Source organism: Myripristis murdjan, chromosome 14 (assembly GCF_902150065.1).
Source record: "Myripristis murdjan chromosome 14, fMyrMur1.1, whole genome shotgun sequence".
Taxonomy (NCBI): Eukaryota; Metazoa; Chordata; class Actinopteri; order Holocentriformes; family Holocentridae; genus Myripristis; species Myripristis murdjan.
Window position 1 is genome coordinate 15,923,125 of NC_043993.1, and position 26,246 is coordinate 15,949,370.

The 26,246-nt window shown below is 40.0% G+C and overlaps 1 protein-coding gene across 2 annotated transcripts; it reads right to left on the minus strand.

Annotated features, from left to right (window-relative positions):
• Positions 1-2,617: 2,617 nt before the first annotated feature.
• On the minus strand, positions 2,618-24,593 carry ltn1 (listerin E3 ubiquitin protein ligase 1). 2 transcript variants are annotated; one of them, XR_003929372.1, is made up of 33 exons: positions 24,453-24,593; positions 24,071-24,277; positions 23,052-23,150; positions 22,381-22,611; positions 21,386-21,438; positions 21,103-21,283; positions 20,099-20,272; positions 19,766-19,956; positions 19,484-19,631; positions 19,125-19,382; positions 18,224-18,535; positions 17,563-17,784; positions 17,366-17,407; positions 16,400-16,589; positions 15,980-16,219; positions 15,591-15,744; positions 14,382-14,532; positions 14,041-14,251; positions 13,515-13,671; positions 13,260-13,373; positions 12,633-12,769; positions 11,818-11,953; positions 11,553-11,697; positions 10,991-11,204; positions 8,989-9,226; positions 7,802-7,879; positions 7,458-7,644; positions 6,351-6,516; positions 6,040-6,260; positions 4,691-4,885; positions 3,805-3,972; positions 3,412-3,626; positions 2,618-3,297 (listed from the first exon to the last, which is right to left on the minus strand). XR_003929372.1 is itself a non-coding variant. In XM_030068921.1 (32 exons), exons 1-32 carry the CDS (start codon positions 24,492-24,494, stop codon positions 3,564-3,566), a joined length of 5,325 nt encoding a protein of 1,774 aa, XP_029924781.1. In that variant the 5' UTR covers positions 24,495-24,593; the 3' UTR covers positions 2,618-3,563. The 2 variants fall into 2 exon arrangements, 1 of the variants encoding a protein (XP_029924781.1); XM_030068921.1 differs by having other exon boundaries at positions 2,618-3,626.
• Between the last annotated feature and the right edge of the window lie 1,653 nt (positions 24,594-26,246).

Here is a 26,246-nt window from a genome sequence, read left to right on the forward strand (position 1 = left end):
GAACTAACATCAGCAAAGTCATACTGAGAGGCACACCCACACACACACACACACACACACACACACACACACATGCACACAAATTCAAAGCCATTTCCAGAGCTGAGCAGTAGCCTGCAGTGTTGAGGAGTGGCGTGACTGGGATGGGACCAGCCTCCTACAAATGGCTTGGAATGCTAATAGGCTCATAAATGGGTCAGGATGAGCTGAATGGTAGCTAACTAGGCCTGGGTAATTTCTGAAGTAACCAGGCCTCTAACCAGTTGGACTGGAAGGGCAGCGAGGTCAGTAAACTAACCGGCTGCAGGCAGGCTGGCTGCTAATGAAGCCTGTGCCATAGGAGAAGCCTCATGCAAGTGAGTCAGAGTGGCATGATGGCTAATGGGATAGATAGCATCTCAGGCACTTGCAGCTCCAAGGAGAAAGAAACATGGAGTGTCTGACCTGTGCTCTTTCTTTCTGTCTCTCACTTGTCATCGCCTACACTGTTGCTTGTCACCATTTCTGCGCAAGATAGTCATTAAGTCACTAGATGGTTTCTGATCATTCAGCCATATTAAACAATGAATTAATTTTCCTACAATAGTAAAGTGTTTAATTAAGGCTGTTAAAGCAAAAGAGACACAGTTTGGATGTTTGAGCATAAAGAACAAAATTCCATTTTCAAAATTAGCTATCCATGTTCAGAATGTTCAGATTTGTTCAAGATAATGATTGTCGTCTTGATTGGCACCTCTCCCTACACAGCTATTTATACTGTATCCCTCCAATCACCATGACAGTGTTGGATCTGCCTCATACTGTCTCGCTAGTGCGGTTCCAGTATTGTGGCAGAATTTGTTCCTCAAATTCATTCAAGTAATGAAAGATGAAACTTTAATGATCCCCGTGGGGAACTTCCTTATTTAACTATATCTGGTTGAAAAGCAACATGACGCGTATTATTCATATCGTGAGGCAGAAATTTAAAAAAAAAGAAAAAAAAAAGAAAAAACTTTTCATCCCTCTAGATAATTTAATCTCCCTAGATAGTTCAAACCATTAATACCTTTTCATTCATCTCTTCAAATAGTGGTTTTATGTGTCACAGCAGTGTCTTTTGACAATGCTGCCATCTTCTGGCTGAGACTGATCTGTAGTACCGTGAAAGAAGACTGCACATCAGTCTGTACTGCACTTCATAACATTTGCACTACTGCTTAATCAAGCAGATAATGAGCAATAAGATCCGAAGGCATCTACACGTTTCTGTATGTGTGTGTGTGTGTGTGCATGAGTGTGAAAGCTCATGTGAGAGAAGGGAATTTGAGTATAAATATTTATGCCTGGCAAACAGATCAATGGCTATTAAAAAGGTCAAGGCCAGATGATGATGGATGCTGGCTACATGTATTGATAATTTTTGACTGCCATAATGAATTACAAACGCACGCACGCTTGCAGACACATAGTGAGCGCGGCAAATGATAGGGATTAATTCATTGATCATGCTTAATCTGTCATAATTAATTCCATAGGAACAACTGTGATGAGGGCAGGCCTCTATTTAAGAGATAAAATATTTAAAATGAGGAAGAGGTGGACCAAAGATAAATGAGCGTGGGAGACTGGTGCCAGCAGTCACAGGCTGAGGCTAATTACGGTCTTTTCGTGGAAGCTGGCGCACGTTAACTTACTGCAACAGTGATCATGCAAATACCATAAAACTGCAACTGGAGGTTCAGTATAACATCACAGGTCATTCATGTGAAGATCTCGACTTCACCTGAGACAAACTTGAAGTGTTTGGAAGTTCATTAAAGCTTTACTATGTAATTTTTGGGGCCCTATATTTTCCTAAGGTGTGGACTAGGGCTGGGCAATATGGAAAAAGTCAAATATCATAATATATTGACCAAATGCTTTGATGTTTATATTGTGGCAATATTTAGAGGTAATGATTAGTGTTTTCATGAGATACTTACACTCAAGAGTTTTGTGATAATCATGTAATAACAGCATGGGTGTGATGACCAAGCAGATAGAGGCAAACAGAACAGCCTCATGAGGTCAGAAAATTGTCTGACCTTACTTGAATGCAGCCATTAAAACCAGGAAAATGCAACACTTATGTCACTTATGATATTACAACATCCAAAATCCTAGACAATATCTAGTCTCACAATATTGGTATATCACTAAAAAACCCAGCATTGACTCTCTCCAGATATAATGAATATTACTTAAAAAGAGCATTATCCAAAGATGATGAAAGGAACATAATTTGGGAGACATCTCCCGTGCTTTACAGTACCACAAGGTATTCATTTATTTGGCAGAGATGTTGAGATGGTGCCAGTTGGAATCGAACCTCTAAACCTGGCAGCATTAAGTGCTGAATTGTATCCTTTAAGCTGTGCGTTTGTACAAATGCCTCTCAGAGTCTTTTTTTGATCATCGATGCCCTCATAGTTAGACATTGCAACATCCTGGATAGTGGTTACTATCAACACAATTGGGTAGCGCTGTAGCTTTGGCAAAGGGTGACACTTAACGAATAATGAAGGCAACAATATACCTGTTCCACAAAGACGTCTGAAGATTTAAAAAAAAAAAAAAAAAAAAATCAAATCCATAATAGCTGTCCATTCAACTGCGATTTATTATTTTCCAGCATCCTTTACAGGCATATGCAGGGCACACACAGGCAGAGGGAAGGCAGATATTATTGGGTATAGATAGATTGTGAGCACTGGAATCATGTTGAAATAAAAACTCTTCCCTAAAGAAGTTCCCTATCCTGCTTTTTTCTGTATCTCATCATGTTATGACGGTATAATATGTCACAAATCAGAGTTTATCTCTTATTGCTCCTAAATATTAGGAAATATTTGTGAAGCATTACTTGGAACCATCTATTTTTCAACTTATGTAATAATTCTACTCAAACTCAACATAAAAATTGCAAAGACCCAATGGATTTTACCAGCACTGGTCTTCTCACTTTGTGATTCCCCCTTTTCTTCCTATGTCTTTGAAAATCAAAGTACTCAAAAGGGATAAAAAAAAAACAAACAAACAAAAAAAACAAAAAACTCATGAATACCACAAAAACAATCAGCAGTGAGCTATTTACACTGCACTGGAACAACACAGCACTAGGAAAAACAGACTGTTGATTGCTTATCAACCCACAGTAATCACTATAGACATAAAGGTCACCAAGCCAACAGGTAATTATTATTAAACTTTACTGTTCTTGAGCTGAGACCTCCTCTTCAGCACTGATTAGGTTTGGCCATCCCGATCCTTGAGACACTTTGGAGCGAGCACAAAGCAAGATTTCCTGAATTAATTGGTGCATTAATGTTGCCATTTTAGTCAGAGAAAGCCTGTAACATTGTTGTCTCCCAGATGGAGGTCTAATTATACCTTAATTTAGACTTTAATATAGTAATGTGCTTCTTCATATCCTCTTTTGCATCCCTTCTTCAGGAATCACAATCTGGCTGACCCAGCTGTGTTGCTTGTGAGTCTTTGAGGTTGTTCTTTCATCAGTCCAAGTTTTGGCCACAGTCAAGGCATTAGAAGAAGGTTTCTCTACACAGTGGACAGGTGGATTTATTGCTGGAAGTGAACCACTTGTACTGTACAGGGACGATAAAAAGAGAGATTAATTAATTAAGAGAATTAAATGTAAAAAAAAAACAGTGCAACACATTGAATCTGTTGATACTGTGGTTGTGATGAGTGTGTAAGACGTGCAAATGTAAGACGTTGGGAGATGTGTGTGGTGCAACATGACATCTGCAGATTAAATCTTACCAAACACGCTGAGTGGAATTTCTTCTTGCAAGTGCGGCAGGCCTTTTTGGGCAAAGAGTAGTTGGAGCCATGGATAACAGAAAAGCAGATCATACAGTCCTCCACTCCCTCAAAACGCTTATCCACGTTGTTCTTCCACAGGGCCAGACCCTCCATTATGCTACCATTCTGTACACACACACACACACACACAAATTACACTGAAACTTCTTCCATCTTACAGGAATGGAGCAATGAAATAATAATGTGGCTTTATTGATCCCTGAAGAGAAATTCCTTTTGCACGCTCCTCCACAGGGAGGTCAGTATGAACAGTCTGTATTGCCTGTATCGCTCAAAGACACCTAAACATGAATCTAAATTCTGTCAACACACATAAAGACATGTGCATTGACCATGTCAAACACAGAACCCACATCAAAAGTTAAGTAAGCTGGTAAACAAAAAGTAAGGTATACTTTTAGCAATCTTTGAAGGAACCCTACGTTCAATTGATTAGCTATAGCTATTGATAGCTATAAATTATTTTTGAACCTTACTCCAGTCCCTGGACTAACCTCATGCAATTTTATTTGTAGCCTGTTCTGTTCCAAGCACTTGAGTTTAAGTGAACGCATAATGCCATTTTGCTAATGTTATTTATCACTGTATTACCCCTGCACTAAAAATGAGTAAAAAAAAAAAAAATGAGTAAAAAATGTATGTATGTTGTCGCTTTCATTGATTACATTGTATTGTGGCTACATCGAATCATGACCCCCATGTTGCCTATTGAATTGTACTGTGAGATAAGCATGTCTACCCATCCCTAGATCCTGCTGCTTTCTTATTCAGCTGTGCCGGTGCGCATACATGTGCTCCTCTGGGTGGTTGTGCTGTATTTTACCTGGTGTGTTAGGTAGGTGCTTAGCTGCAGCATCCAGTTCCTCCACTGCTGCACGGACACACCCACCCTCCGTCCGCTCTCCACAGTGATGGAGCCCAGAGGATAGTTCTGGGGCAGCTGAATCACCAACTCGATGAAGATATCATCCACAGAATATGTAGCAATCACCTCCCGCGCCACTGAGCGAGCCTTCACCTGGGAGCAAAACACACATAGTGGGCTTTTGCTTCTTTTTCTCATTTCTATTTGCAAATAAACAGGCAGCTACTTAATCTAATGGAATGATCAATGGGTCTATTGCAGAAGGATTGCAGTGTGATGCAAATGCTGCATCCATGGATTTGCTCTACTGACGTGCTGCTTATGCATGAGTAAAATAGGACAAATATTTTGCCTTGCTTTTTGCTGGCTTTAGCTGGAATATTTGTGGTAAAAATGGATTGTTAGGTAAAATACTACAATCAATAGCCACATGAATCAGTTTCATTTCAGTAGATTTGAGTTACGGGATAGTTGCATAGGACTCTGCACATGCTTTACAGTAACAATAAATAGGATATGATATGATCCTGGTGCATCTGTTTGGAAAATACCTTTGTAGAAACCAAGCTTGAATGGTAGAGATAAAATGCTGATAGCAGGTATTTTGGGGTTATCAAATAGGCGCCTCCCAAGATGGGTGTTTTGTTCAATTAGCAAGATTAAATGTGATCACAGTCTTCAAACAGTTTAGTATTTGCAGGCTTGGGTTAAGTTAAACAACACTTTGAAGGCTTTATTTTTATCACAACTGAGAATGAACGATGAGACCGATTTCATAACAAAAATAAAAACAAAAAGTGCTGACAGCTCGCAGAGTGAAGCTGACAGTCTGTACTTCAAATTCATCGACAGTCATTTAACAACTAAAGTAAAGAGACAACAGAGTCTAAACATCAAACAATGAATCACTGTCAAAATACTTGAGAAACTCACTTTACATTTCAAAATGTGTCTTATTAATATTCTGGTGCTGCTGTGGCTGTGGCAAACTCAAGCACAATGGAGTCTTTGGAAATGTAATCACTGTAGTTCATTACTACATTTTTCAAAGCTTGATTATATTGAATGTTTCGTTTTGAATATTACAGTTCATTACAATGAATGATTTATCACCAAAGTGTATAAAGCAAATGGACATTGACAGACTACTCAATTCATCACTTGTCATTACTACACTGCAGCAGCACATTTTTAATATTGTAAAAAGTGTATTTAAGTCTTAATTGCTACCATCAAATTCAACAGTTAAAGTTTAACTCTGTGTTTTATTGCAACAAACACACACACAGATATGTGTGCAAACTTACAGTCATGCTGTCAAATGTTTGAGTGCTGGAGTGGACAGATGAGATCTCCTGGGCCGACAGTACAGGACTGACATATTTCGTAGTGAACTTCTCCACAGTTGTACACACTCTCTTCTCCTGGCTGTTCCACCACAGCCGCACCATGGCAGGCAGGTCCTGCACTGCGCTATAGTACACACTGCACGCCAAATGAAGGAGCTCCCACTGAACACCCTCACTTTCTGCAGGCAGCACAACACAGCAGGGGGAAAAAAGTCAGCTTGTTTATGTTTTGCGGTCAGCTTGTGTGTGGGTCTTTGTGCTTTACTTACTGTCAACAGCCAGAGACAGGCTCTCTGTGAAGAGGGTTCGGGTCTCCTTCGTCTCTCCCCCCTGACCTGGGTAGACAGGGTTTTCAGGCATCATTTTGAAGAGGTGGAGGAGGAGGTTATGAAGGGAGCGGCTTCTCTTAAGATACAGAGAATACTGGACACGCAGCTGGAGATAAAACATAGGAGAGCAGAGCTGTTAATAATGTGAAAGCACCTTGGTATCAAAACTGCTTTCCTAGGTCATGAAGACCAACAGACTCACTGGAACTTTTCTTCTAATCCAGTGTTTCCTCACACACAGACTATACTTGGACAGCCCAACCACATAGACTAACTACTGCCTAGGTAGCCTATATTCTGACCTATTTTACTGTTTTCATTGTATTTATATTTCCAGGAAAACAAGACCATGTATTCATTTGTTTGTAAGAAAACAATGCATTTTATTTCCAATTTGGCGGTGACATGAACATAAACAAAAATCCTGTTCAGTCCAACCTCAAGCCAGTTCCCTTTGACAGAAATTTCCAGTAAAAACAAAATACTTCCTTGTATAACTACAACAAGCAGGTTCTAACTGCAGAACTAGTTCTGCAAGATAAGCTAGGTTGAATAGCTGCTAACTTCCACTTAGTTACTTTGTGCAATTTGACTCATTCAGAGATGCTTAAAAAAATCCTTCAGTACCTACAGCTGCTCTCAGCTCTTTGTACACATGCATACAAAGCAGAGAAATGGTAATATGCTGCACAGTATAATCAGTTATGACTTTGATTATGGTAATTTAAGATGCTACTTCAATATTTCATATTATAACAGTATAATATTAATCTCATAAATGTAGTACACCCATCCCTTTACCAGAGCATATTTCAGACCTGTGGCAAACACCTGCTATGTTTACAGTCACACAAGACACCAGATAATTGTGAGTGAGCAGGGTGAGGCAGGAAAATACTCAAAATCACCAATTTACATACACTAGAATAATACACTTTCATAACTGGGAAATCCCTGCTCACAATAGTGCATGTAAATGCACTGTAGTAATCTGTCTGCTTGTAAATGGCAAGACACATGCACAAGAAACAAAACCAAATGACTCACATGGGAGGGCGAGGATTTGAAGAAAGTGAGGAGGAGCTTCCAGGCCAGTAGGTATCCCAGGATGCAGGAGTACTCCACGCTAAGAGGCTGGACCACAGCGAACTCTCCTACCTGGACCCCTGCCAGGATACTTTCACACAGCTCCTCACAGGCCGACAGGATGGACATCAGTGGTGCTGGGGGAGACCTAAATACACAAGTCAACTGTAGAATGCCTTCACAAAATTGAAACAACGTTTATGCCTTGTATGACACCCTGCATTAGTGTTATTGTTATTATTAGCAATGGGTGAAAATACAGCTAATGTGTAAAATGACAGTAGCATGTTCTCCGTCTGACTTACAGGCATGGCTCCTCTGCATCATCATCAGACTTGCTGTTGTCTCCTTCTCCATCACACTCAGGCAGCTGAGGCATTACCCTGTTTGACCCAATGCGAGTAAACTATTTAATTTAAGATACTGTCAAGTCAAGTAGAACTATATTTGTCCCCATAGGGGCGATTGGCTGTGTAGCAGCAAGCACCAACAGCACAAGACAAAAACACACAAAGCTTGTAAAGTAAAAACATGAAATACATACATTCACATAAATACATGGAATTAAAAACAGGGTGCACACAGGGTGTACATAATTTAGATCAATTAAAGACAACGTGGTAAAAACAAGAAATGGTTGGATGGATGAGCTAATATTACGCTTTTCACACCACACCACTCTGCTGCTGCTTACTGCATGTGCCAAAAGAGCTACAGGAAACACTATGACTGCAATCAAGCTATTTCTGCACATTCCTTTGTGCTGATGATGACACAGGCATTTAATGGGAAAAACATCATTACTTTCTACCTTACATGAAATAATATTTGTATGCTCTGACCAGGAATTGCACCATTTCTTCAGATTACAACAGTTATATTATCATGTACCTCAGCCCTGGTTTCACTGAGTTCGCTTGAAGATGAAAAGTCTGACTTTTTGTAATTCTTCTATTCCCCTCATTATTGACTGACAGCCTTGAACACAAAATTAGATTCATGATTGAAATTTAATTTTCTCAGACATGAGGTGACTGAAATCTCCCAGAGGCCAATAAACCAAACACATATTGATTTTGTATAGATGTCAGTGTGCACAGCATCAACTGTGGTGAATGAGTGCATACTGCTCAGTGGAACATGTTTGCTAATTTCACTTTTAAATGAGAATGCAGCATCAGGAAAAAATATTTTGTTCTTCATGGAGAACAAAATATAATATAATAACAAAAAAAAATACTAAAATAATATTATATTAAAATTAATGGTGTGAGTTTGCAACAAAAGATAATTTTTCAAATGAAATGTCTTACTTGCAAATTGCAAGGTTTTACAGTCAAATGTAGAAATAGGAGCAGGCAATGTTCTGTGTGCTTCATATCTAAAGTTGTCAATCAAGCTAATATCACTCATGATTGTAGTTATTATTATTTAATGAAAATGAACAAGTGTTATTATACTGTTTGTACACACAGTCAAATGAAAGGCTTACTTATCCAGCAGGTGGTAGGCAGTGATCTGCAGAGGCCTGGCCTTGAACAGCAGCAAAGGACAGAGCGTGTTGAGGAGTGTTTGGAGAGGTTCTGGCAGGTTGGTTTTCTGGTCCGCTATGAATCGTGCTGGCAGGCTGTTCTGGCTTAGCTGCTGCACAGGCACATATGTCAGAGCCACGCCCACAGACTGCAGTACAGCCAATGGGAATAGAGGGTCATCTGGTTCAGTGAAGGCATCTACAAAGGAAGCAGAAGGGCCCATGGCTCATGAAACAAGGACAGTCACAACATCACAACATATCAATGATAAAACCCTGTATATAGGAATGATAGACTAGCACTCAAAGACATGTAAATGATCTTTCTTGACCAACCACCCTCTGATCTAGCAGTCGGCTAAATGAAAACAATCATCTTAGGTGAGTTTAAGATTTCAGTTTTAAATGGAGCCTTGTTTCTGAGAGATAGTGTCATAAAGACAAAAATATAAAATACATGCATGTTATGAACTATTTTAAACTCTCTACAGACTGTGACAAGAAAGCAAGCCTGGGTGACAAGCTTGGCTAAACCAGGCATCTGGATTGTGGTACCACTGAAACAGACAATAAAGGACCTGTGTTAACAGCTGCAGTATTGCACCATGGGACTGCATCCACAAACCACTGTGCCTCAAACATACATAACTGCTCATTCATGAATTACAACAACCAAATCCAATACGATTACGGTGAAACATGCATCTTAGTGGGCCAACGTTGAAATCTTTTTAACTATATATTATGCATAATAATTAAAGTAAAATGACTTAAAGAATGCAGTGGGTCTCACTAACAAACATGGATGGAAATGTTCTTACACTGTGCACTGATTAAGTGTCTATGCAAAATTTCCACTGGATTTCAAACAACTCCATGTGTCTGCTAGTGAGTCAGAATCACTCTTGATTTACAGTTGCATGCCCATAACCTGCATTTAGCATACCATGACAGATTTCTGTATATAAGGAAAAGCCTTTTGTTGAGAGATACAGCAAAGGAGAAAGCAGAAGTCTATGAAAAAAAGACATGGCCCCTAAAAATAAAAAGAAGGAAAACTTCACTAACGATGAAAAAGCAATAGTTTCAGAGGTAGAAACCAGAAAAGGCTTACTTTTCCAAATAGCTTCTCCTCTGGACTGACAACTGTAAAGAAGAACAAGGCTTGGACCGCAATAACGGAGGCAGTAAATTATGTGTCCCCTGAGGTGTAGATTGTGGCTGAAGTGAAAATAAAAAGTGGCTCGATATTAAGGTAGATGCCAAAAAAAAGAATAATAGACCAAAAATGAGGGAAACAGGTGAAGGGGATCTGTCTGCACAGGATGAAAGGCTTGGTGAAATTATAACTTTGATAAGCAGATTACTTTTAAGGAAGGAGGAAATATCAGTGCATCCATAATCTATACATATTCATAAACTGGGGTTAACCCACTGTATAGGCCGCAGTGCAAACTGACGGTATTTATAGGCCATTAGCTTCACAGTTAGTCATTATCAATGAAGGAAATTAAAATGTGTCGCATTAAAATATGGAAATATCAATATAGTATACTATCAGCTAAGTAGGAACACAATGAACACAACCGTGTTTATATCTTAATAATTCAATTGTGCTTATGGCAATTATTTATGTACATACTGTTATTATACATGTTATCATTAATGAATTAGTACTTGTAAATTACAGTTTAAAGTATTATACAGTATGCCTGATATTTTCTTATTAATTGTGGTTCCAGTATACTATGTATATTGGATAAAGTTTGGCTATTTAATTTTCCATGACACTGGCACCTTTATGATTTTTTTTTCCATACAAGTGGCCTCAGGCAATTCTAAATTGTCAATGCCAATGTCAATGTCAATGTTCAGAATATGAACAAATTCATGAAATAACATATTGCTGAATCTCAGAATTTTTTTTACAACATTAATGCCAATCCATCCCACCTGCACATACCTGTGATTTTGATGGGCAGCGGCAACAGTAGGCTGTAGATTCCCTCTATGAAAAAGTCCGTCCATTCACCAGACAGTTCTGGTGGCAGTTTCTCCAGTACAGCAGAAGAAGGTGATGTGAAGAACTGGTTCAGCTTCACTATCAGTGCCGTGTTCTCACACACAAACAGCTGCACCCATGGGTTCCACAGATTACTCACATTTTCACTGGCAGTCTGAGAGTGGAAGCACCAGAGACAAAGTCAGAGACAGATAACAAGTAACAGGGGCTGTTGAAAATATATAACTCACAAGCAAAAAAAACAACTCTGAGTTTTACCAAACAATATTTTTATTCTTTATAAAAGGTGCAGCAGGATAGAATAGTGAGTAATCTGTCAGGCCCAAGTTCAACAAAACACCATGGCAAGCATCCATCCTGCTGAAGTGTACTTGAGCAACACAATGAATTCCTACCAGCACCAGATATAGCGGTTCTATGGCTGACCCTGGGCTCTGACTCCCAAAGTAACAAAGCAAAAAAAAAAAAAAAAAAAAAAACAGATTTACTACCCATGTCTTACCTCCAGCCAGGCTAGCATAGAGCAAAGCAAGAAGTCCCACTGGCCACTGCTGAGAACTGTGGGAGAATTAGTCACTAGCCATGACAGGAAACGCATCATCTCCACAGTGAGCATCAACTGTGCTGCAGACACTTTGGACAGGTTGCTGAAACAGAGAAATGTTTCAAATGTAGGCATAACACTAAAGCACTAAAAACACTAAAATGAACAGGTTTTGGAGAGGCACAGAAATGCATGTTTGCTTGCCTGGTTGTGATTACATTACCTGCTAAAGAGGAACCAGTCCTCCTTACTGTTCCTCCACTCCATCATGGTGGCCAAGATTGCCTGGAGGACCTCTTCTTGTACTGCTGTGTTTGCTTTCAGACAGCACAGCAGGACTGCAAGACAGTCACACACATCTGGGACACAGAGTCCAAAATGAATATGTGCTCTTGAAAGTCCAACAGCGAGGGTGTGTGTGTGTGTGTGTGTGTGTGTGTTTGAGGCATAACGAGTCATATGTTGAATCAGCACATCCATTATAAACTCATCTAATGAACTACATTGATCTGCTAAAAGAAATACATCAAGTGAATCACTCTGACTCTAGCCTGAATTGATATGAAATACTTTGAATCAAATCATTCACAGTTCTTAAAAAACAAAGACATGTTGATCTAACAGAATAATGTTGGTTTCAATGTTAAAGTAATTCTTCTCACTGCATTCTTTCACATAAGAAAAAGCATAGTGCTGTTTATTTAATGGATGTTAAATTTTGGCTAAATGTACTGAATTAAATGACTTGAATCACAGTTTACAAATTTGAATGGAATCATTCCAAAAAAGAAAAAAAAATGTTCTTAAATTACATTTCCAGCTACTGAATCTTGAAAAGTGCTGCCTCTCTGCTAAGCCAAACACTGACATCACTAGTGTGTGTGTGTGTGTGTGTGTGTGTGTGTGTGTGTGTCTGTGAGAGAATGTCAACTTTTTTTTAAAAAGCACATTTAAAACAACCTCAGTTGACCAAAGTGCTGTACAGGCTCAACAAACAACACAGTCACACAATGTGTGTGTCAGTGTGTGTTCTCTCACTGTTATTCTCGCTCTTCTCCTGCCAGTTGATCATTCCTGCAGTAGCCAGAGCTGTGAGAGTCTCTCTGTCTTCTTTGGTCATGGTGGGACAGAGCACCTGCAGTGTGCTCAGTCTGCTCTGACATACTGGAAATAGACTGAGCAGCCGAACACAGTGGAGGGTGTTAACATTACAGTTTTGAATGTGACAACTTGTGTAAACAACTCAAAATCATATTAACACTATAAAAAATGCAACATTTCCATGCATTGTCATTCCTCAGGCATCCGGATGATTGGGGCACGATATTGTATATCACATAATCGCCTATATTGTGACACCACCGTCTTCGTGGGAATCGTATGGTGCCAACAACCTTTTTGACAGCGGTCATTTGACATGAAATACAGGTGTTACTATTGACATTTAACGGATGTTGCTTTTCGGTGCAACACATGCATGAGGAAAGTCAATGCATGCAAACTTACATGAATAAAATGTTGTAGCCTACTATAGATGGTGTGCGGTAGTGTAACTTTTATTTGCAAATTTCTGCCATTCTCCAAGCACCAGTTATTCAGCTATGGATAACAAAAATTTCCTTTTTTAAAACTATAATAAGTGAAGTAATAAAATCAAACACTGACCTGTCTGCACTTCTGTAGAGATTTGTAATGGTGGTACTGTCAGTGGCGGCCAAGTTGTTGGTCTGGATGTAGTTCTCCAGAGTCAGGGACCATAGACCTCCCTCCTCAACTGACCTATAGAGCAGCGATATGATACACAATTTATCAAATGAAAATACTTTAAGGTTATTGCCAGGAAAAATATATACTGTCTGCAGTTCTAAATGAATCTCTCCTTTAATAAACCTAAAGGTCAGTCATGACTGAGCGAGTCACCTCGTGTAGAGTGTCGCCAGCAGGTCTTTAACTGGAACCTGACTGTGGAGTCCTTTTGACAGGCCCCAGTCATTCAGCAGCCTGTGGTAGGCAGACACTGTAGCAGGGCTGCACTCCATCTCCTGGCACCACTGTAATGCGTACAGCAGCTCTGCAACTGGAAAACACAAACATACATACACACATATGAAATGGTTTGGACAATATATGCAGAATTGGCAATGGGCTGAATCGATCAAAGGCGGACTTTTTTTTTTTTTTCTTAAATTACAGTTCTTTAGAGTTTCCCCTAAATGTATTAAGTTGTGGCAGCCTTCAACAATTTTATTTCAGTTTCAAATTGCTAAGGAAAAAAAATATTGTAAGAACTGTAACTGGGCACTTTCGAGTTGTATTAGACCTATAAAATTGTTAGAAACAAAAGCTGATGTGTAAAACTGACAACTGAAAATTGACATGAATGCAGAACGTATGAAGTTTGATGTCAAGTGTGGAACAGAAACCAAAGTTATATGTTATATATGACCTGTGTTCTTGAGGTTCGGCAGGCGTGAGGGGCAGTCTGCCTCCTGCTGGTCACGGGGCACAACTGCAGCAGTGTTGGCCACTCTCCCCAACAGGGCGCACGCGCAAAGGTGGGCAGGCAATCTGGTCAAGACCCTAAACTTCCACACGTCCATACAGGGGTACTCACAAACTACTCGAAGACGACTGGACAATAAGGGGCTCTTCACCCACTGCAGAACAGAGAAGAGGAGGAACACACAGGAGGTGGAGGATCAACATGAGTGATTATTTCACATGAAAGATTTTCTTTAGGTGCAGTCCAATGGAAGCGTCTAAATGAGTCATGATTTTCTGGCTCACCTGAGGGGGTAAGGCCTGTCTGATTCTGGTCCACTCTATTTGGCTGGGCGTCAAGAGAGAGAAGAGCTGGCCAAGGAGGGGGGAATCTTGATGACAGACAGAGTTGATTGTCTCCACTAAGCTCTGCACCGCCTGGACCAGAATTTGTAAACTTAAAAACAACAAAGAGCTTGGGTTAGCTGGTCAGTGTGTGTGTGTGTGTGTGTGTTAAAACACCAAGTCTATGCCTGTTAGGCTAAATGCTTTCATCTTATGCCCCTTTTCCACTAGTACCTACTCGGCTCGAATCGGCTCGACTATACTCGCCTCGACACGGTTTCGGTGGTTTTCCATTACAACTGAGTACCAGCTCACCGTGGGTGGAGTCATCATAGCAAGGCAGCACATCGTCCAGCTCCCTCTGGATTTTTTGGGCCGCCACCAAGCACAGAAAAGTCTCCACCTCTTCATTTGACCACGGTACCGATTTGCTTGCCATTTTCCGACTTTGCCAACTTCAGCGGTGATCAATGCGCACGGTCGCTGTTGCAGTTTTTTTTTGTTTTTTTTTTTAATGCCGGGTTTGGTTTTCGTGAAGGAGTTGCTCTCATGTGTCATCGCTCCCTGTCCAATCAGTGGCCTGCACGGCATTTACGTCACATTTCGGCTCGACTCAGCTCAACTCAGCTCGCTTGGAACCCCGGCTGAGTAGGTCCCAAAATAGTATCTGCTACCAGGTACTACCACCTAATGGAAAAGCTCTCAAACCGAGTAGAGTCGAGCCGAGTCGAGCTGAGTAGGTACTAGTGGAAAAGGGCCATTAGTTGTGTAAAATTCAGTGACACCAATCAGGCCACTACAAGACACAGTAAATAGTAAATGGACTGCATTGACATAGTGTTTTCCCTAAACTTTGAAATATTTGCCTCACATTCGCCCATTCACACACACACAGTCACACTCTGATGGCAGAGGCTACCATGCATGGTGGCAAACTGCTCATCAGGAGTGGTCAGAGGTTTAGTGTCTTGCTCAAGGACACTTCGACACACTCTCTGGAGGAGCCAGGGATGGAAGGAGGAATCCTCTGATTCCCAGACAACCACTCGACCTCCTGAGCCACAACACCCCATGAATGTAGTATGATTTCCTGCTTTTTTGTAAAATTTTAAACCACAGTTTTAACCAAATCATGAGTACCATGGAGTCTGTCTCTGGTAAATATTTTACCTCTTAATGTCCAGAGAAGAGGTGAGTAGTTGGTTCTTGATCCAGAGGGCTGTACTGTGCATGAAGCCTCCTTCCCTGACCTCACATTCAGGGTGTTGGACCAATGACCGAACCCCAGCTACACACACTTTCCTCAGTTTATCTAAAAGGGAGTCTTTCAGAGATCAACACAAGTTAGTTCCATCAATTAATCTTTGAGTCAAACTTTAGTTATATAGCACATCTCAAACAAGTGTAACTAAATGTGCTGCACATGAATAGAAATAAAGAATGAAGAGTAATGTATTTTAAAAAGAAAGCATAAGAAAGCAAACGCACATTTTCAACTACATTAAGGAGTGAGTACTTAGCTCACTCAATGAGTATGTGTGTGCACTGTGTTCACCTACCAGACAGGTGTGTGTGTGTTTGATCCTGGGCAGTGAGCTGGAAGACGGTAAGCAGAAGTTCCTCAGCAGAAGTGAGCAACAGACAGTCTTGTACAGATGAAAAGAATGTGGAGGCCACGTTGCAGATGAAGGAGACAAGAGGCTCTATGTTGCCTGCATCTGACAGACCCTTTGTCTCACACAGAGTGGCATGGAGCTTCTCTAGGATCTTCTCCATGTACACCTCCCCTATCAGAGGCTCTGTGTGTGTTAAAAAAAAAAAAAAAAAAAAAAAGTCAGAAAAATTATTTTATGTGGTTGATTAGAAAATCCACATTGAGAATGGAGCAAAGCAGTATTTCTCCAAACACTGGTGAAAAAGATACCCTCTTAAAAAGTATTTGTCTGTTTGAGTATATGTGTTTGTGAGTGTGTGTTCACCGTTATTGTGGCGCTGTGACAGGACCAGGCTGATCAGAGTCCAGCTATGGGTGCTTTTAGGTGATGTGGAAGTTGAGTAGCTGCCTCTCAGATTACACAGCTCATCTGCCAATCCCAGGAGCTGCTCACCCAGCACTGAGCCTTTCAACCAATCTCCACAACTCTTAAGAGTCTCAGGATCTGCACTTGCCTATCAGGAGAGTGGAGAATTTTTGATAGTCAGTTTCCTCTTAGAGCAGACAGTATATTCTTAGGTTTATACTCACATATATGAAAGTCTGAAAATGATTAATATTTATTCGGAATACTGCATCTAATAACAATGAAGGAAATTGCAAAGAATTGGTTGAAGACCTCAACACCATTTCTGAGTAAATAGAGGCATAGTATATCAGATATACAGTACATACAAAAGTATTGGGGAAAAACCTCTAAGTATTGAATTCAGGTGTGTCATTCTAAAGAGCTCACTGAATTTGAGTGTGGTACTGTAATAGTAATTTTTACATCTTCTCTATCTCTTCTCACAAAGGGGACACCACCAAAATTTTTTGATTTACAGTGGGTTTTTATTTTTTAAATTTCATTTCTTAGTTTCTTTCTTTCCTCTTTTGGAGGCTAATAAATAATTGTGAAAATAAATGTCAAAACAATGGGCACTGCAAGCTGGAAAAACAAAAAGGAAGCTCAACTCTACTACTAGAAATGAAAAACTGTATTTGAAATAATGTCACATCTTTTGGGAGAGCTTATTTTATGACACTTCAAAACCTTTGTGGTTTGTTTTTCATACAGTGGAAACAGAAACAAAAGCCAATCCCTGAAATTCACAGGGTTCCCAGTTATGGAAACTTCTGGGTTACCCTTTGAAGTCGAAAAAGGCTATTAAACAGGAAACAGAATAACCTGAATAGCTTAGATCCAGAAGTAGTACAAATACACTGAAAATAGTGTCATGTCTCCTACCCTTTGTATGATTTGCAGAATAATTCCCCACTGCAGATCCATCTAGAAAGCAGAGTAAAGAAGACAAATGTCAGCAAAGGAGGAACAGTTGATTGTTCAAAGCAAATACCTTCGGAGGAATTATAAGCCTGCACATAAGGGACATAAAACAACCAGTTACTAAGGTACTAACTCTTGGCATCAACATCAAACAATACCGTGGCAATATGGTTGAGGATGCGAATGGTCTCCTGCTGGCTGCAACAGTGGAGTGAGCTGAAGACCATCTCCACCAGGTGGTCGGTGTCTGTCCGCCCCTTCTCAGCAAGCCAAACCACCACCCGCTCCAACAGGAACCGCATTGCTGGATTTTTCAAAGTGTCCATCTCCTCTCTCTGCTCACCTTCCTTTGTTATCTTGTCATCCATTTCCACAAGTGTCTGAGAAAAGTGTAGTTCAGGGAGAAAAAAAAAGTTAATTCCATCAAGAAAAGATGAGGGCTGTGAATTCCTAGACCCTTTGCATTTTTCTATTTGTATTAGTCCAGGAAAAACTGTGTTATTTCTCCTGTACAAGTTAGCTATTGAGAATTAATCAGATCATTTGCATCACAATAATAAACACAACCATTCACTGCTATTTGACAAAAACACTATATCTAAAAGCGTAGTTTTCCACACAATAATTTACAAGAAGAGAATAATATGGGACAATTTCACAGATTTTCCCATTACAAGGACAATTTGATAAGGCACTAAAATCATATGGCAATTATTTGCCTTCCAATTCTTTTAGTCAGAGACAAGCCCGCAAATGATATTAAATGAGATACACTTTGAAATATGTACACTTTGATCTGTAATGATCAGCATGGCTTACAGCAAAAACCCTGTGTGTGTGGAAGGACCGCAGGAGAAGGGAGAGGAAGAGGAGGTGTTTTTCTGAGTTCTTCTCGTTCACATACACCAGGCAGAGTTGTGCCTGCTGGCACACCACATCTTCCAAATGCTCAGTCTTCAGGGAGCCAATTGCCTTCTCAGGCTCAAGCGCCGGCACTGACAGGTCAGGCTTTTCACCGCCACCCCCCTCAACTCCACTTTCTTCCTTGTCCTCCAGCTTTGAGAAACAGATCTTGACAGATTTCTTCCTCTGGCCCTGTTTCCTGCTCACTCTCTCAGGGTAACGCATCACCTGGAGGATTAAGAGGCCATATTAGTTTAACCATTCTGTTTTCTGTTTCACATTGGTTAGTTCTTTCAACATTACAGGCTGTGACAGCTATACTGACCTTCTGTATTCACAGAAAGCTTGCACCATCTGAGGATATCGAATATCACCATATTTGTGACCATAAGATATATTTTATACATCTATCATGGTGTTATTTTTGATTTTTATTGTTATTGTTTTATGCAATTTCTAAAGGTTAATAATTAATTGCATTTCCTTCTGCATAATATATATATTTTTCCAGCTAATAGCTTCAACATAATGCAAAACATTTTTCTTTAAAGCATCAACATTTTCTCAACAAACAAATCAATATTAGTATTACTACAACAACAGTATAACAAATAAAATTAAGAAGAGAGAAAACTTTTTTTACTGTTGTTGGCTTGAGTGGGGGAGGGAGGTAATACAGAATATTGTCACATTTTGATAATTTCACACTATCGCAATACTAAATTATGGCTATCACCCAACCCCAGTCCACAGTATTAATGTCGATATTTCATTATGGAAAGCATCTGCACCTGAGATTCCCTGTGCTCACACTCACCTGCAGCAAAGTGGCCACACCTTCCAAAGCCTTGGGGTCTGCTTCCTCATTATCAGTATAACGAACAAACAAAAGATTGAGCCCCTCCCAGAAGTCCTCCAGAAGCTTCTGAAAGACGTCCTCACTGCCATTAGATCCGCTCCAACCATGCAAGCCAGCCCTGTTCTCCCAAGAAATGAGCATTTCAGTGACCAATAGAAAGAAAGGACCATTCTGAAGGGAGGGATTACCAAGAGCCCTGTCCAGTAGAGGCAAGAGCTGCAAAGAGAACAAAACCAAGTTAAAACAGCATGGGTTTTCTGTTAGATTTATGATGACGCAGCCAGTCTGAATAAATATGCACAAGTGTCTAGAATCACCTGCTGTGAAATAAGCATGATCCTTATTTGTCTCTGATCCTCCCCCTCTGCTGTATTGTGCAGTATGCTGTACCTCAAGCACTCAACAGCAGCGGTCACTATAGCTGCACTCTCTGATGGACTTGTCACTGCACGCTCACTAGATAGCCTGAGACAAAAAAACACATAAAGTCAAAGTTAAAGACTGTGATCCAGGACCTTCCCACACATCCAGAGAAATATGCGCGCACACACACACACACACACACACACACACACACACACACACACAAAACAATTTACCCCTGTATGAGTGAAGTGAAGAAGTTGGTGTAGAAGTCCAAAGCCGGATCAGTGATCTCTTGGGGCAATTTGCTGATGAGAGGCATCAGGTTGGGGTGAAGAACTGTTGCCATGCCCTTGCCACCTTCCTTCAGAAGACCCCAAAGTTTGGGTAAAAAGCCCTTTCTGGAATTAATGTGTGTCCAGAAGTCCTGGAGTAAGAACAAACAATGCAGCTTATCATAAAAACATGTGCCAATTCCAGTGTAATTTAAACTTAGGTCTACACTTAAACACACACATACAGTACATACTGATACACAAGCACACAAACTAATACCAACAAATACTTACAGGGATGGTGGACACAATATGAAGAACAGCTTCCCATAGAGGTGGCAACACCACAGGATCTGTGTCATCGATGCTGAGCAGGACAGCAGGGCAAGCTCGTGCTGCTTCATTCTGCACCAGTGACGGGGTGTATTCACACAGAGCCGAAAGGACCTCAAAAAACGCCCCTCGTATCTGAGGACAGCACATAATAAAAGACAAGAAATCACTTTTTTCAGAGCAGGTTAAAGCAATGAATGTAAATCAGGTGACAGATGACAGAGCATCACAGATATTCACAGAATTTGAAAATATTGGGTTTATGTTTTTTTTGCTGTTGTTATCTATTATGGATGTGGGAAAATCTGGTTACAGAAATGTAAACTATTCAAAATCTATGGACAGGTAACATTTTGGATGACTTCAGAACAGTTGTATTGACTAATAAACAAATGACAATAACAAGTAACAACATCTAAAGCATTTCATAATCTGCTCACAACAGACATCCCATTAGTATATCAATATCGAATTGATGTTGTGATATAAGACTAGATATCTTCTAGGATTCTGGATACCATAATATGGCATGAGTATTGTCTTTTCCTGGATTACAGTAAAGACATACATAACATAACAATATGAGGACCTTATTCCACCCATGCCATGAGCTCTTCACAAGATGGAATAATCAATATTGAGGTATTTGACCATATCGCCCATCCCTACATCAAGAGCATTAGGGCTTAGAGGCATCTCATTACATTATTGCAGACACACAGAAATAATTCTTTGGGATCTTAAACGCTCCATCACAATCTACGCATACTATTTTATTAACAGTGAAAATACATTTGACAAATTATTGTGATTAAATAAAAGTTAAAACTTATTTTATTTGGACTGAAGTGCTGTGAATTAAAAAAAAAAAGAAGTCAACATTCCATTCATTCACATGTATTACTTGCTTACTTACTCATTCCTTCCCCCATTACAAACAGAGCATCCCTATTCAGTGTCAGTACCTGTGGTGTTTTGTGTTTGCCGTACTTCCAGAACTTCCCTGCAGCGATAAGATGTGCAAGTCTTTCCTCCAGGGCAGTCCTGTCTGATGAGGGCAACAACGACAGCAGTCTTTTAACCCCAAGCAGAGAGCTAGTCACCATGCGGAGAAACTTGGCTTCTCTTTCCTCCTCTGGCACACTTCTACGGAGCGGAGGAGAACAGTCAAAGACTCAGTCAGAGCATGTTATCATGTCTACAAGGTCAGAAACACAGAAGCCAAGTTGGCCCAAACTGTTCACTTACTGTGGATCACTCAGTGTGTCTGCAGTTTCCTTTAACAAAGTGTCTTGAAGTACCTGCAGTTTAACAGTGAGATAAATGAAGATGTTGGATGAAACCCTTGAAATGCACATGTTTATACACTTTTTAACAGTGGTTTTCCATGACTTTTCCATAAATTTTACGCTAATTTTATGACCAACAGAAACTACTTCCTACTGACAAGTTGTGTTTTAACATTACATGTTGTGAAAGTTGGTCTATATTTAAGATACTGCATGAGCCTCTCTGGAGCAAATAAGTTACAGACATACACCCAGATGTATGTTTTTATTCCAGTCCAAGCTGAAACAACACAATTCAACATTGGTTTAACATAAATAGTGGACAAATTTTTCTCATAGAGGTAAAATGAGCTATTTTCAAACTTCTTCCACATATTTTAACAAACTGATGTATGAGTATGTACAACAGAAATCCTAAACTGCCATCAAAATGCTTCTACCCCCTATTCTTTGTTTTAATCTGTCAATCACTCAAGTTTTGATGATTTAGTCAAATTTGCATGACTCTTCCTAAAACTTTTATACAATTAGTGTGTCTGATAAAAGGGCTGGATCATAAAGACAAAATCAAACATCATGATCCCTTTAACCGATTACCTCAATATTGTGACAATATTGTACAGATTGGCATATTTTCATTAGCAATGTGGATAAGATGTCCAAGCAGGTAGGGATAAATAACAAAGGCTAGAAATATTCAACAAGATTTAATAAGTTCAGAAAACTGCAACCTTTATCTGAAATGCAGCCTTTAACACCAGGAAAGACAATACTTATGCCATAGTTTCATATCACAATATTGATATATACTGATATATAACCCAGCCCTATTTGATTACTTTACCAGCACTTGGTAATATAATTTGAACATATTCTGGCTTTTCCAGGTGTTTCATGATTGTATGAGCTGTGTATGCAAATGTTGTCATCCTCAGTGCCACCACTCTTACTCACGTTAAGGATCTCTTCCCTGCAGAAGCTGAGGGCCTCAGGCTGTTTGCTGGGGGGGAAGGCAGCATGGAAGACCTGGCAGGCAGCAGAGGCTGCAGGGGTGTAGGTGTCACACTGGGCCAGCATCCAGTGGCCCATCAGGCTCTTCAGAAAGGGGGCCAAGCTGCGTCGCACTTTCAGCACCAGCTGCTCAAATGCCTGCTGGGTGGCTTCCCTCACACGTCGATCATGGTCCTGACAGACACACACATACACACTGACTAAATGCACCTCAAAGACTAGCAACCACATGTCCATTAAAATCCCACTGAAAAAGCATTTTGAGAGCATTTTGATACTTTAATTTAATACGTTTCCTATTTTCCTACAAGATAATGGATCAGGCATAAGGTGGCATAAGGTATAATTTAGAAGAGTAAAATAATGGGATGTAAGTTAGAGAGAGAGAGGCAATTTTATTTGAAGGAATGGGCAGATTCCTGGTCGGAATATTTATTTATGTCTATGGGTAAACCATGAAGTAACCATTAAAGACACTCCAGGACAGTTCAAGGACATTAAAGTATAGAATTTTTATAATAAAATATTTTTGGCTTATATTGTTAAATAGGTGTACATTGTGGCACAGAAATTAGCCAACAAGGTGAAAGAGTCATTTTTTATGACCAACTCACCACTGATATCTTGCAATAAATCCTTGGCCAATATGGCAGGACCCCTTTAACCACTTCAGCCTCTCGCTCCTGGCACATGGAACCAAACTCCTGCACAGCCTGTAAAAAAAAAGTACACAGCATTATGACCCTGTTTTAATTTGGGCTTGGTATTGTCACTGATTTACTGATTCAATTTGAATCACAAGGTCACAATTCAATTTAATTTTTAATTCTATACACATTAGGTTAGGAATTGTGTTAGGGTTTCATCTGGAATACCAATTTTACTTAGTAACTGTTATTGTTATTGATATTGTCATCTTAATCTTGATCTTAATGACATAAAGTATGCATTCATCATTGTAGAAATCTTAACCCTAAAAACCCTAATGTACACCAGATATAGAGGATAAACACTTAAATGGCTTGTTGCTTTTGTAATACATTATTTTATAGCAATGTTTTCTGCATGGACCTTAACACAAGTTTGAAGGGAGGTTTCAAACTGGCCACTGTAAGTCCATGGCACATGTTTCAGAATTGAGGAAAAGCACACACAGACAGCATAAATGTTTACATAGGAATCAGTCTGTTCAAATACAATGGAAGTCAAAGATAAAGGTAAACACTAATGCATTCTCTCTCTATCTGAAATCCAAAGTCCAAACACATGAATCTTTGCAAGGACATCTTATGAAATGTTTTGATAATATTCAAATAGCCATTAATTAATGTGTCCCTGTGGTCATTCTGACCCTGGAAACTGAAAAAAACAAACAAAAAACAAAAAAAATTATAAAAAGAAGTAAAATCTATGTGGGTAAATGTGAGACAAGTTTGGGAAATACTTGTAATATCACATATGCAAACATATAAAATATAGCAAACCAGCCATCATACAGGCCCGCTGATGGGTCCACATGATGTTTGTTTTGCTGTGTTTTCTCAAGAAACTGTTTCGTGGTTTCAGCGGTTCGGCTAAACACACACCTGGACTAAACCCTACTAGCACCTGGAGGTAGCTACTGCAGACTCACCTTCAGTCTGGTGAAAGCGTCCCTCTTGGACAGTTTCCTGAGAACCAGACGGAAATCCGCATCCACCAGGCTGTCTATGTCCTCAGCTCCGTGGACAGCGGGGACGTACCCCGGCTCCGGAGTCGCCGTGGTGCCGAAGCCAACGAACCCCGGAACCACACCATTTTCCCGGGCCAGCAGCTCAGCCGCTCGGCCGCTACTGGACGGCTAATAGGATGGGAATATATAATGTTTTGGTCAGTGAATTTACACTCCCCACATGGACAAAGTAGTTATGAAACAGCCATCACAGTAGTCACAGCCGTTACACTGAAGTTTGCTTTAGCTTGACCCCACGCTCACGGTGTATCTCAGTAAAAACTGGACATAAAGTGACACTTACCCGAACATTTCCTTTAGTTCGCTGTTTATTCTTGCCCCCCATCTATGCTTACTGGCATTTAAAGCGTCACTTGTGTGAACAGCTAACAAGTAACGTGATGGGAGCAGGCCGTGGCGTCCCGACAAACGTCAGCGTCAAGGAAGTAGCCGGTTCCTTGCCACTTCCGGCAACAAATTTCAAAATAAAACTTCTTACAATATTTGAGGTAATCCCCCTGGAAAGCTAAAAATACTAACGCGTCTGTAGAAAATGGACTGTTATTGTTGAAAATATGTGAATTTCATAAGTGTCCTTTTTTATTTTCTGTATGTATTTATTTATGTCTGTATGTAATCCGTTAACATAATAATATAACACATCCATTTGGAAAAAGGCTTATTTCCGGTCTGTTTTTTTCTTCCTGTGCAATAAAAGTATCATGACTGGGTTGCTGCTCCCCCTATTGTCAAGGACAGATATCGCAGCATTAATGTAAAGCACAAACATGATCAGTCTTTTTGCCTGTCCGTGTACAAGTAATAATAATAATAATAATAATAATAATAATAAAATAATGTACGACTTTGCATTCAGAATCTTGTGAAAAAACATCTCTGTGCCCCCCCCCCCCCCCCCCCCCCCCCAAATGCTTCTGTTACAATGTCAGTATCCTAAAATGACATTAATCACCATATCACCCATGAGTTTCTATATTGCTGTACTTATCACAACATATGAATAATATGCTTAAACTTAAACTAAATGCCAGATATGAAGGTTATAAAAGAATAAGACAAGCAAGTAAAACAAGAATCAAGAAGTTTCATGCAAATAAAAGATTACTTACATTTCAGTGTGCATTCTGTCTTGTGGTACGTCCAGAGTCCATCTACATTTGCACTTATCCCACACCATCTTACCCAGTATTTAACAATTCAAATCTCAATCTCAACACCAGACTGGTTGGATGGCTGACCTCCTCTGGCTTCAAACGACTCGGTTCAGAAACCACATTCTACCAACAATCATGGGCTAAGAGACTTCTGACCCTGCTGGTTTGAAAAAGACCCCTCAGCAATCAGAAACCACACTCTAAAAGCAAACAATAAATGTCACACACACATCAGGAGGTGTGGACACCATGTGATGTTCTGCTGTATAAATCGAAGATCCTTTGCTGTGAGCTGGATCTCCATATTTTGGTTCCCATTGGGTGCCCCTTCTTTTCAGTAAGAGCTACTGGTTGACTTTTTGTTGTTGTTTCTGAAGCTGTGTTTATGTTCTGACATAAGCCCTCCCCACAAATCCCCAACTCCCTCAGTAAAGTGGTAGTGGATATGGCTACAAATCCACTGCACCACATTACATCAACAGAGCATCAGCTAGGGTTCGCCTGGATTTTCAGCCTCACTACTCAGCCCCAGATACTTCAGCATATCCCAGCCTCTTCATATGAACATTACATACACATTTCAAGTGCATTATACACAGATGTAAAGTGACTCTTTAACTGTGTCCTTCTTTCGCAAAAGTTAACATCAAATATGAGGATTTGGTTGCACATGTAATGGGACAGGAATTTGCTGTAATTTCCAGTTGTTTGTAACAGTCTCAAAGTAGCTTAGTGTAGCAGTTTGTTCTCCTGAGTAAACTGACACACATTCTTCTCCTGAGGACTGAAAAACTATTCCACTACCACAGTGCCAAGTTGCAGCTAAGGGGCAGTACTGCACACTAGAGAGATTTTCACAAGTCATTTTCACCTCAGGCAAAACCAGGCAGGCCTCAAGTGACCACACCATCTGAAGATCAGTA

Excerpts from the sequence above, each read along its gene's own strand:
- ltn1 (XM_030068921.1), bottom strand. The coding sequence starts at position 24,494 with ATGGGGGGCAAGAATAAACAGCGAACTAAAGGAAATGTTCGG. Across the intron at positions 13,374-13,514 it reads CTGGCGACACTCTACACGAG|GTCAGTTGAGGAGGGAGGTC; the intron begins GTGACTCGCTCA and ends GCTGCTCTATAG. Across the intron at positions 6,517-7,457 it reads TCAAATCCTCGCCCTCCCAT|CTGCGTGTCCAGTATTCTCT; the intron begins GTGAGTCATTTG and ends TTTTATCTCCAG.